This window comes from Carassius carassius, chromosome 11 (assembly GCF_963082965.1).
Source record: "Carassius carassius chromosome 11, fCarCar2.1, whole genome shotgun sequence".
Taxonomy (NCBI): domain Eukaryota; kingdom Metazoa; phylum Chordata; class Actinopteri; order Cypriniformes; family Cyprinidae; genus Carassius; species Carassius carassius.
In genome coordinates, this window is record NC_081765.1 from 4375071 (window position 1) to 4387504 (window position 12434).

At 39.7% G+C, this 12434-nt stretch overlaps 2 protein-coding genes across 2 annotated transcripts; one reads left to right on the top strand and one right to left on the bottom strand.

Annotated features, from left to right (window-relative positions):
• The first annotated feature begins 1421 nt into the window (after positions 1 to 1421).
• On the top strand, positions 1422 to 3548 carry dlx2a (distal-less homeobox 2a). The gene is made up of 3 exons (XM_059561420.1): positions 1422 to 1818; positions 2088 to 2272; positions 2516 to 3548. Exons 1-3 carry the CDS (start codon positions 1497 to 1499, stop codon positions 2819 to 2821), a joined length of 813 nt encoding a protein of 270 aa, XP_059417403.1. The 5' UTR covers positions 1422 to 1496; the 3' UTR covers positions 2822 to 3548.
• Positions 3549 to 9147: 5599 nt separating this feature from the next.
• dlx1a (distal-less homeobox 1a) lies at positions 9148 to 10827 on the bottom strand. The gene is made up of 3 exons (XM_059561419.1): positions 10489 to 10827; positions 10050 to 10249; positions 9148 to 9756 (listed from the first exon to the last, which is right to left on the bottom strand). The coding sequence occupies exons 1-3, from the start codon at positions 10799 to 10801 to the stop codon at positions 9511 to 9513; spliced, it is 759 nt and encodes a 252-aa protein (XP_059417402.1). The 5' UTR covers positions 10802 to 10827; the 3' UTR covers positions 9148 to 9510.
• Positions 10828 to 12434: the final 1607 nt, after the last annotated feature.

Sequence of the window (12434 nt, forward strand, 5' to 3'; positions counted from 1 at the left end):
CAGTCAGCCATTGAATACAATGGGCCTAAAAAAAATGCGTAATTTTCTTTCAGGTAGCTACGCCCTTTTTATTATATAGATGTAATATTTTCTTTATTCTATTTATTTTAATGTATTTATTTTAATTTAACTAACCTACTTCTAAGAATGAAAATACCTGCATGTTCAATAATAAGGAAATAAATAAACAAACAATCAGGGGTGTAGCCTACACATGATAATAATTTAAATAATCATATATTTAAAAAAAGAATATAATACATTTCATGAATATCAAGGACTTTTGTCAAGGTTAATTCATTTGACCTAATCAATATGTGCCTATTCATAAAATATGTGATATTTTACATATTTACATCACAAAGTATAGTATGCAAATATGTTTTATGTGAATTTATAAAACTACTTGTACCTTCACTGCAGTACTCCTTTTAGGCTACTTATACTAAAACTGCTTACATAAGGGAAAGTTCACCCAAAAATGGAAATTGTGATTAGTTAGGTAGATATGTCTGTGTGCATGGATTGAATGGGGGTTGCTGCTGTAACAATATAATTTCCTGTGAAGGATTAATAAAGCATTTAATAAGTAAGGTTACACAATGGACTGCCTTTATTTCACCATCGATATATTATTCTAGGCTACTTCCGCTGGACACTTTCTTTAGCCAGATACTCTCAAACCAATGTCAGAAGCATTTGAGTAAGATGATGAGAAACTTAATGTCTCGAACGAGGTTTAACTCAGCAGTAAAACACAGAAAGATGTGGTCTTTTCACCGACAGGTGTCGCAGCAAGCCATGCAGGAAAGAGTTGCTTAGTGTTAAGACCTAAACAAATCTGAAGTCAGAAGTCTAATTGCTTTTAAGAAGAGACATTGCGAAATGTGCCCTTCCATTGCATTTGCTTTCCAGGCATAAAGCATTGAACCTGGTTTTGCGCGTTAAAGGTAGCCTGTCATCTGTAAAAGCTCCTGAAGCGTAACTGTGCGTGTTGGATAAAACGTTTAAAAATAAAACAGCAAACGTTACACTGTTTTAACATTTTCATGCTCCAGAATATAGACCTATAAGCTACATGAAGTATGAACATGACGACACCATGATTTATAGTCATGATTTGTCAAGCGTGTAAAACTGCTTGTCAGTATTATTATTATTAATATTATTATTATTATTTTAGAAAGCTACAAAGTGTGTTTTCATGTAGCACGGAGTACTGTAACCATCTCTCCACAAGAAATGCATGTGTGAACAGTGTGTATCCCGCATTGATTGGCTGCTTCCACGCGCACAAGTTCATCCTCCCCCGTGACGCGCGATAAATGTCCGTCCTCCCGCATCTCTGCTGACAGACAATCACAGTCCTGCTTTGCGTCGCTCCAAAGTGGAATGCAACACAACTCAGAAACCGTTAGTTTTGCGCGTTAGGAGAGAATTTATGGGTTCGCTTATTCGATGGACTTGCATTGAAGTACTTTTGCGCTTTGAGAAACATGACTGGAGTTTTTGACAGCCTCAGTACAGGTATGCATTCAAACCAGATTACCTCCAGCAGTTACCACAGTCTGCACAAGTCCAAGGAATCCCCGACTCTTCCGGTGTCCACCGCCACCGACAGCAGCTACTATAACAATAACCAGCAGGCCGGGCAGTGCGCAGGCTCTCCATACGGCCAGATCAGCTCTTACCAGTACCAGAACAACAGCATGAACAGCGTCCAGTACAACACCAAGTCATATGAGCTGGGCTTCAGCAACGCGTTCGGTTCCTACGGCACGTTCGGCTCCTGCTCCTCACCAGCTCCTGCGGATGCTGGTAAATATCTCTCTCTTGCTCACTTTGCCTTCTAACTTGTGATCACCATTGACTTTAAAATGCTAATGTTGTGTAAAGAACAACGTTTCTTGCAATGCATAAATCATTATTTGAATGCGATTCTTTTAATTGCGCATGTTATTGTAGCTAATTAATAATAACAGTATAAAATATCTGAACGCTGAAAACATTTTTGTCATTGTTTTGCATTAAACGATTAGGTTCTTTCAAGCGTATTTACAACTACGTTTGTGTGTTTTCTCCCCCAGAAAAAGAGGAAAGTGAACCTGAAATTCGAATGGTTAATGGAAAGCCAAAGAAGGTCAGAAAACCCCGAACTATCTACTCGAGTTTCCAGATGGCGGCTCTGCTGAGGAGGTTTCAGAAGACACAGTATCTGGCCCTGCCGGAGAGAGCCGAGCTGGCCGCTTCTCTGGGCCTCACACAGACACAGGCACGAACACACTCCCGCCAACAGATAGGCTTTAATTAGGATTCTGTCTAATACAAAAAAAAAAAAAATATATATATATATATATATATATATATAAACAATTTTTAAATTATCATACACAGGAGTAGCTATTATTATTATTATTATTTTGTAAAACATGATTAGCTAACTGCAGTGCTGTTCCATTATGTGTAGACTTCTGCTTGTGATACTGAGTTGTTGTTCTTGTTTTTGCTTTTTCAGGTAAAGATCTGGTTTCAGAATCGTCGTTCGAAGTTCAAGAAGTTGTGGAAGAGCGGTGAACTCCCTCCCGAGCAGCACGTGTCCTCCAGCGGGTCTCCAGCTCAGCTCTCGCCGCCTCTCGGCGCGGTCTGGGACTTCGCGCACGGCCAGAGCACGAGCTCCGTGTCCCACAGCAGCAGCCCCCCGAACACGACTGCGCCTTCATTTCTGACAGACTACCCCTGGTACTCATCCACAAACTCTGCGAGCCATCTACAGCCGCCTCATCACCACAACACAGCTGTCAGCGCTGGGACCATATTCTGACTCGACACGCAAACCGGGGAATCCATCATGTGAACTCGCATCAGATGACTTTTAGGCCTGTTTTGCAGTATGAATGGTGAGACCTCTTCACCTTCGCCACGCTGATCTTTGCCAGTGCGTTTGGGGCGTAACACTGTTTCTTGTCATGCATTGTCGTCAACAAGCAGAAACTAAAGAATCAAACATATACAATTATTTTTGTATTTATTTATTTTGTTTTATGCCTGAGACATCAGTGGATTCAAACCAGTTGTCCACTGAGCAACTATTATCCAAATCCTAGAGAGCTCATGCGGACATTAACGGAGTGAACATTGCAGCAGGGTGTAAGAGCACATGTAGCACAACCTGAAGCTGTTCGGTGCCTTCTGAAAATAACCACCGTACTTGTGTTTCACGCGCCTGTCTTTGATTATTTGTATTTTTTATTTTTCGTTTTATATTTAGTGTGTAAGGTGTAAATCAGGTGTCTGTCTCTGTGCATATGTTCCACCGCGTCTGTTTGATAATGTTGTCATTCGTATGGGATTCTCACTGTCTTACATTTTATGGGCAAAACACTAATGAAAAACACTCGGAAGCTACTGATTGTCCTAAAGTCATGATCACATTTAAAATGGTATTTTCTCCGGAGTACTTTGTTTTTGGTTATTTATTTTGAAAATCGAATGAACATTTCTGCCACTATAATGATTCAGACTTATTTAAATAAAGCCTTTCATGTGAATGCGTTTGTATGTTTCCACTCATTGGGGATTTCGAATATATGAATGTTTCTCTCTCTCTGTCTCTCTTTAGTTCATTGTTGGCATGGGATTAATTTTTTTCGCAGATCTGTCCACGCCTTCCTTTTTTTTTGCTTCGGCGCCTTTTGAGTCTCTAGTCTTTCATAAATCTGTCTGGAGACGCGATGCAACGTCTTGTAAATGTTTAACACAAAACTCACAAATTTACCTTGTGTTGACTAACGTGACAGGTGTGTCTTACTCTGTAATAAGTTGGTAGAGAGAGTTTATGCAACTTTTCTCGGGTTGCGAAAATTGCAGAAGAATGGTAGGCATGTATATATATATTTTTTTTTTTCTACTATAGGCAATTGGTCTGACTTCCCTTGCATTTTTGAAGACATAAATCGCATAGACACAGGCTCGGGCAGCCGCTACAGAGCCTCGGGCTGGGAATGAGCGCGCAAACACGCCTCGGCACGAAGCGCTCTGCTGGGTTCAGACTCTCTGGAGTCAGAGCTCTGCGCTCCAGACGTTTTATGAAGTCAGCGCAGCCAAAAAGGCAGGCTCACAGCCCCCCGAGCTAAACAACATGGAAACATTTCCCACAACTTCCACTACCCCACGCACAATACAAGGCCTTTGTAATAGGGACTTGACTGCCGTGTAATTTCCCACGCTATAAAACAAAGGAAAACTTGTTTATTTGTTTAGAAACTTAGTAGAAAATAAAATGGCAAGAATTCCGTTCTGGTGAATCTGAGTAATGCAACATGCTGAATCTTTTGCTGAAACGATGCATGCACAATTAATGCGTCAATTCAAACAAACACACAACCGGCTAAATCTTAAATATTTTATAACTCAAATAAAATTTTAAGTAAAGTAAATGTATGCAGCATACAGTGATTTTTATTATATATGTATAAAAAAGATGCTTAAAACACATCTCTTCCATCTTTATTTGACCCTCTAACTTTAACACTCACTCTTCTAATTCTATTCTTTAAAAGAATCTACCTACCTTTCTAATCTTTTTATATTCTATTTTCTTTTCATTAATTATGCAATTGTATGTGTGTGTGTGTGTGTGTGTGTGTATGTGTAAAGACCTCTAACACTAGCTTGCTCTATTCTTTTTTTATTCTATCTGTTTTCTTTATATGATTATTTAAAATCCCATGCTAGGTGTACTGTGTTAACCTAACTGAGACTTGTTATAGCACTTATATATATTGCTCTTTTGTTGTTTTTGATTGCTTCCACTGTCCTCATCTGTAAGTCACTTTGGATAAAAGCGTCTGCTAAATGAATAAATGTAAATGTATAAATGTATATTGAATTAAATTACTGAAAAAAGACTTTATAATAAACACTTAAAAATCAAGTAGAAAAACGAAGATGCTATTTCAGTTATTATTAAAACATAACCATGGATGCATTTATTACAGTGCAGGGCTTTTATTAATTATGTATGAAAAGTGTCTAGATTGCTTCTTAAATATAAAGCTGAATGCTTGCCCCGGGTAGCTACACTTGGACATTCCCGTTGTTCTTTTTGGAAAAATTAAAGTAAATATGGTAACACGGGTTGCTTTTCGTGTTACACGCATCTGTTCATCTGAGGGTCCAAAAGCTATGAAGCAGACGCATGTAATGAGGATGTATCCTGCCACATTACAAGATGCTATGGTGTGTCATCCCGTATTGAAATGTGCCCCGCAGAGATCCACGAGATCCAGACTTTGCCCGTCCAACAGTAGAAACACGACAATAAGCGCTCGGATCCTTTCAGTAAAGGCCTCAGTAACGCGCTGTTAATGCAGAACGGTTTACCCACGCCGTCCGTCCCTTGAGACGAGCTCTTGGGATCAAAAACAATGAAATATCACATCAAGTGTGGCCAAACCAGATCATGTTAACTGATATTACAAACCAGAACAAGCAGACGCTTAACCACATGCACGCGCCGTTTCTGGCAGCCTGTATTTTTGCTGTCTAGGTGTATCTGGCAAAATGGCCATAGTCGGTGTTAACATTGATTAGGTCTCTCAACCCAGGTGGTTCAACGTGGGCAAGTGTCACAGCTTGCAAATGCAAACGAATGTAAAACTGTATTGGAGCTGTCTGCAAGCGCACGCGCTGTGTGTCTTTCTCTCTGAAAGATTAGCAATGCTGTGGTTTTAGACACTTCCGGAATCCTGTAGACAACTTGAAAAATGCCATACCCCATCCCTAATTTATACTCTGATCTGTAATTTTATCCACAATTGCTCCAGTTGAGCATTCTGGCTCCCCGATCTGAAAGCCTGCAATTACTATATAATTCTTTGCAATTTTAGATGTCCTAATATGGGCTGTAATTTTTGTGCAAGACAATTTCCAGCTATTTCAAGCATCAACATTGTCAAAGTTGTATGTACATAATAAATGGTAATATCAATGCATAGTTTTTAGCATAACATCTTGACTCCGCGATAATTATATCCGTTTGGAGCCTACGCAAAATTAGCCTGAATTGCATGGTAACTGCTGCTTTAAATTTTTAAAAATTACTCATAATTTTCCCAAAGATTACCAAGATCTCGAGTGCACAATGTCATCAGCGTAATGAGGAGTAAACATTTATGCTAATAATCAGCAATTTTTTCTTCCCCATCAGCTATAAAGAGGGAAAATAAAGCAGGATTCTTCATTCCTGCTCGGAGAGCGTGTGTCAGCTCTGAGCCCAGCTAGAGGAGCCGAGGAGCCGAGGCTATCCCATGACTGCTGGATGCTCTTCTCCTGTTCTTCTGCTTCTCTCAACACTGACACGAACCTTGTAGCTACTAAAGAAGGTCTGCCACTATTTGTGTTCGCCTTTATTTCAGATTAAGGTAAGAAGGATGCGCATTCATATTAGCCTACACACATTTTATTATTATTATTATTATTATTATTTATTTATTTATTTATTTTTATTTTTTTGAGGTTTTGCGTACGTTATGAAGCGTATTATTAGGTATCAGAATAAGTGAAACAACGTGGTTTGAAATGCTTGCTTTGCATCTGGGCAAAATAGTATTTTGATATTGTGCTGTGTAGCATTATATAAATATCGCCGTATAGCATTCTTCAATAAAAACGATGTCACTACGCGAATATGGCTTTGACTGGTTAATTTAGGCTACGTGCCGCTCGCTGGAAAATCTTATTCGGTTTTGTGGAGAAAACTAAATGTAGTCTAGAGCTACCATTTGCTGCTTTGAATCAGAACAACGTGGTCTGCATCATTGATAAAGCTGTCTGAAATTGCGAGATAGTTTGTCTAGCCTAGGCTATAGAATCCAGTGGAAAATAAAGCAGCCCTTGTTCTATAATTTCAGCACTCCGACATTGTGCTTTTGCTCATTTCGATCCCTCTTCCCATTGACAATCTCTCGGTATACACCTGCAAGCAATTTGCCAGCCTTATTTATAACTACCGCTGCGCACCTATTTCACTCGCTTTTTTCCCCTTTCTTTTTTCCCCCATCGCACAGCAAATTTTCTTTCAGTGCGCTATCTCTTTTGTTAACAAAAGTTTCCACGTGCGAAAAAAAATTGCTCATAATTATCCCGTAGATGGGAAGCTGCATTAGAATAAGGAGCGAATGACTGTAATTATGTCTGGTTTGATGGGCCCTGCGCGTAATCAAGAGGAGAATAGAGTGAAATAACGCTGACCCTCTCTTCTCCACAGCTGCGTGTCGGAGAAAGAGAAAGAACAGCACGGCTTCTTCGTTTATTCCTCCCCAAGAGTTGTGCTTTGGAATAGTTTTAGAAATATATATATATATATATATATATATATATATATATAAACACACATATATATACGTCTGGAGTCGTGTTAATGAAGTCAGAGAGAACTGCTGGATCTCTGAGCTCGTGATCAGAGCGCGCGGGTCATTTCCTGCTTTGACCAGGCCATTTTTAAAGACCACACATGAAGAGTGTCAAAATTTGTCACATAAATTGCTGCACCCCCAGCATCCACTGCAATGGTAAGAACTCAACACTCAAACAGCAGATGCAATTAATTCATATTATTTCTTATACCTCACTTTCTCTTTGTATACATTTTAGAATGCTGATGTGTTCAAATCTAATTCTGACCCTACATCTCTATCATTCTTCATTTATTCAATAATAACAAATATAATAATTATAATTAAATAATAATCAAGCAAATTACAAAATCAAGGCAAAGGGTGTAATCGAATATGCCTATATCCGCGGAAGAATAAAAAACAGTCAACTGGATATTACAGGAAATATCATTCGTATAGTTGCTTCCCGGAATCTGTCTGCATCAGAATTTTCTTAAAAAGCGCATTTAAAGCATCAGCCCCAAACAAAAGACCATTGAACATGTCATTCTTTACCTATCTGCATCTGCCCCCCTCCCAGCCCCAGTCTTTCTTCGGCTGCCCCTCTATGAGCGGCACCTGTCCGATTATTCACTTAACACACAGCCTTCAAAAGCAACCACACAAGAGCAGAATAGAGCAAATAGCGGCTAAACGAAAGTGAAAAGAAACAAGTGTCCTTATTTACTGTGTTACAGAAACCACCACAAGATTAATCGGTGCTTCAGATTGCACTGAAAAGCCAGAGGTGTCATAAAAATAAAAAAAATAAAAAACACAAGACGGCCAAATTCTGCAATAAAAAAGACGATTTACGCAAATTTAATATCTGTACGGGCTCGAATGTCCAAATACAATTAATTTAAAAACGACAATTATTTTTTTCTTCTTTTTTTATTATCAGAATGTTTTTTTTATTATGTTTGAAAAGCGCGTTATCTGTAGACAACAAATCCTTTGGATATGTAAACAAGTTGGCTAAATATTGAGATAGGCCTGTATATTTCACAAAATAGGTTTGATTTTTGCATTAGTTCATTGTTTTCAGTTGTCATCAGTTACCTGAGTTTCATTCATTTATTTGGCAAAGCAATAAACGTTGCGATGACATTTTGTTACTTCTTTCATAAGCAGATTTTTACTGTTCGAGTTTACACATTATACAAGACTCCATGAAACATAAACAATAAATTAATGTGACCGATAAGCTATAAAACTATTTTTCAATCTGAAACGGAAAAACACATGAATTTTAATCAACACAATCCTGTTTAGATCCTTTTGCACACATTATTCAGCACACAACGAAAACGACTATTTCTGTACATTAGAGCTGTCAACACTTCCCATCTAACGGTGATGAGAGACGCGTTTATCTGCATCTCGGCTTCACAAACTGAGCTCAAATCCGAGGGAAGTGTTTCTGTTTTACAGTGCAGCCTCACATCATAATTTAAAGAACATTTCTTTTCAATAAAACATACAAACAGATTAAAAAAACAAACCAAATCTAAATAAGTTATATTTAAATAAACACAAAACGCCATACGTACAAAATAACTTTGCTTAAAGATTTCTGTGTTCCCTTTAAAATGGGGAAAATCTTGAATTGTTCACACTTGCTCACGGTGTGATTTATCCCGGTTGTATGAGCTCGAAGCGGAGCTTCTGGAAAATGCGCAGTTCATGTGGCTCTCACAGCCGGTTAACCAGCACTGTGTTGTGGATGGACCAACCGGTAATTCCAAATTGATCACGGGAAATTACAAATTTAAAGAAACTGAAATACAATTTTTTTTCTTTTTCTTTTTTACACAACAAAAAAGTCACGGTAAGGGGGAGAGTAGAGGCTTTGATTTGACCCACTTTCCCGGCATTCCCTTCGATTCAAAAAGAGACTTGCTTCCTCTCCGGAGCAGACGACCCTCGTTCAGTCCACGCCGGCCGGTGTGTCAGCAGGTGTCTTTAGAGAGTGTCTCCGGGTCTCCGGCCGCAGAGAGACCGGCCTTGTGTCGGCTCCCCTGAACTGGGCCATCGGTGGAGAGAGGGGCGGGGTTGTGTCAGCAGTGCTGGTTCACATGAGCTGCGGCTGCTGCATAGTGTCCTGGTGTGATGTGGGATACCACGAGGTGTAACTGGGAATATACGAGGTCGGTGTGGATGTTTTGACGCTGGCTGTTGAGTTCCAGACGGCCGCAAGGGATGGAGATCCGGTGGACAGTCCGCGCCCGTTTGCCAAAGCGTTCGTGTCTATTGTTCCTCCGCCTTGCTTCATCAGTTTCTTAAACTTGGAGCGTTTATTCTGAAACCAGATCTTCACCTAGAAATAAAGACAAGGCAAGGCAAGTCAGAGTGAGCGACAACACCTCGAACCGTTTTACCCATGATTATAATTATTTTTAAAATCATGAACTTTTACATTTGACCCAAACAGATGCGACCCTTGATTACAGGCCTGTGTTGTTTAGAGATTTCAAAAAGAACGCGCTAAGATGATATAGATAACACGTTTAAGCTTTAATCGCTGCGTAAATATGGCAGGTTTCACGTTCGTTGACTCGTTCAGAAAATCTAATTCCTTTACTAAAAAGCGCGTGAAGGCTGAGCACATGCCTGTGTCTGCGTGAGCCCCAGGGACGCGGCGAGCTCGGCTCTCTCCGGTAGAGCCAGATACTGAGTCTGCTGGAACCTCCTGTTCAGAGCCTGCAGCTGGAGGCTGGAGTAGATGGTCCGGGGTTTGCGGATCTTTTTGCCTTTCCCGTTGAAACGAACCTCTCCTCCCTCCACCACGGTGTTTTTCTCTGACTCCGGCGCTGGGAGGGAGAGAGAAAATAAGCTGTCTCACCTACTGTTCATGCAGCGCGGTTCACATCACTGTGCACAAGTTTTACAGGCGGCACTTTAGGTATAATTAGCCTTAATTGCATACATTGTTTATAGCATTACGCAATAAATAATTACCAAGCCTTTTAACAGCACATCTGGGCTACTCCAGTCCAACATTCTCGCATCGACCAGCGAAGACCAAAGACATGCATGCAGTGTTTCTTACCTGGGTCCTCCAGCCTCGTCTGCGCCAAAGCCGAGTTGTTTGGGTAAGTCTGCACGGTGCTGAGGTACGGACTGGAGGAATGGCTACCGACCGAGTTGACGTATGGATAAGGCAGAGATCTGGCGAAGGACGTAGCCGGGCTGTACGCGCTGTCGTGCTGCGGGTGACCGGACGAGTGTAAACAGTGCATTGAATAATGTCCGTGGCTCATTGATGAAGGCGACATTTGCTGACTTGGTGGCCCAAATTCCATGAACACGCTCTTTCCTGAGACTGGGCTGTTAAGACTCTCTGGTATTGTAGACATGGTCATGTCTCTCGCTCTCTCTCTCTCTCTCTCTCTCTCTCTCTCTCTCTCTCTCTCTCTCTCTCTCTCTCTCCCTGCTTTTTGTTTTCTTATATGATCCGAGTGAAGGATGGAGCCCAATTTAAGCGCAACTGATTTTTTCACTTTCCATTCATAAGAAAATGTAGTTTGTCTCTGTGAAAAGTCTAGGTACGATGCTGTGGATCCAGACAAACTCGCTCAAAGGTTTGAATCAGGGACTCATGAATATTTATCCAAGGTGGTCTCTGATTGGTCCACTCCCTCCAAGAGCGACGCGGATTGGTAATCCGAGGGTCGGGTCCGACGGACCTGATAAACTCAAGAAACAAGACCAACCTGGGACTCTATTGTGCAATGCTAATGTAGAAATTTAGGGAATGGACCTAGACACATAGGCCGTGTGGGGAGAGCTCGAACACTTCCTGACGATCCTGACCACACACAATTTAAAATATACGCATATTGTGATATTTGAGATTGGGTTTTGAATTTTGGTTTGTTAATAATACTTTTTTTGTTAATTTTGTTAAGAAATAATACTGCACATTAAAACGAATCATTAACATAACTGAACAAACATGTTCTTTCAGTCATAATTTGTTGTCATATGACCATACCATGACATTATTTGTTTTATAATTATAGCATCGACTTACTGAACAGTTATAAATAAGTCACAACAACACACAAAATTCTATGACATAAAAAAAATGTTTGATCGAATTTGACGATCAAATGTAGCATGCTCCTGAATTTTCTGCTTGTCACGGCTTCGTGAGCAAAGCATTTAACACCTAACAGATATGATTAAGTACAGGTATAAATGCCTCCAAGCGAAGATGAATTACTTTGATGATTCATTTGGTTAAAATGCTAGTCTCAAGTGCTCGAAGACACAGCTGAAACCAGCTAAATTAGCATAACACTGTTGTTTAATTTCCATACGCATAATTAGCTGTGTATTTAATACTTGCAGTGTTGTGCAGATCCGCATCAGTCGCGCGCATGGGTTGCGTTTTTGCGCTCGAGCATCAGAGAAACAGGTCGGTGTTGATACACAGCTCCTGTTATTTGGTGGATTCCTTTCAGATCTGAGTTTGGTTGACGTTGCAGTGTTTTGGTTTATATTTTACGGTTATTGTTATAGTAGTCTGCAGATTTTAGTTTTTAGATATGAACCCTAAACGCGATGAATCCACATGTGGCAGGCCCAATGTTGCAGGAAACGGTAAATAAATAAATAATAAATAAAACAACGTGAAAACAAATCAACAAATACAATAAGGTAAAACATTGTTCCCACGTTTACTACTTGCATTTATAAGTTACTGCATTATTAACAACTGTTATCATAACAATAAAACACAATTTCACTTTAGATCAAATAAAACCTTTTTTTTTTCGTTAAGAAAAAATCTCGTGGTTGCATGCAGGGCCTATAATAAATAATTCTTTACCAGACGTTATGGATCAAAATAAATAAATAAAAAACACCAAAGGTTAAAAAAAATCTAATCGTATTCATTGGCTATTACTTATTTATTTTGCTAATGAATAAACTCTTTGCTTCCACATTTAATTTGTTAAATAATGTTGCTCTTTTATCTGTCAAACCTTT

Coding starts and splice junctions, on each gene's coding strand:
- dlx2a (XM_059561420.1), top strand. CDS start 1,497: ATGACTGGAGTTTTTGACAGCCTCAGTACAGGTATGCATTCAAACCAG. Junction 1,819..2,087: donor ACCAGCTCCTGCGGATGCTG/GTAAATATCTCT, acceptor TTTCTCCCCCAG/AAAAAGAGGAAAGTGAACCT. Junction 2,273..2,515: donor TGGGCCTCACACAGACACAG/GCACGAACACAC, acceptor TTGCTTTTTCAG/GTAAAGATCTGGTTTCAGAA.
- dlx1a (XM_059561419.1), bottom strand. CDS start 10,801: ATGACCATGTCTACAATACCAGAGAGTCTTAACAGCCCAGTCTCAGGA. Junction 10,250..10,488: donor GACGAGGCTGGAGGACCCAG/GTAAGAAACACT, acceptor TCTCCCTCCCAG/CGCCGGAGTCAGAGAAAAAC. Junction 9,757..10,049: donor TGGGGCTCACGCAGACACAG/GCATGTGCTCAG, acceptor CTTTATTTCTAG/GTGAAGATCTGGTTTCAGAA.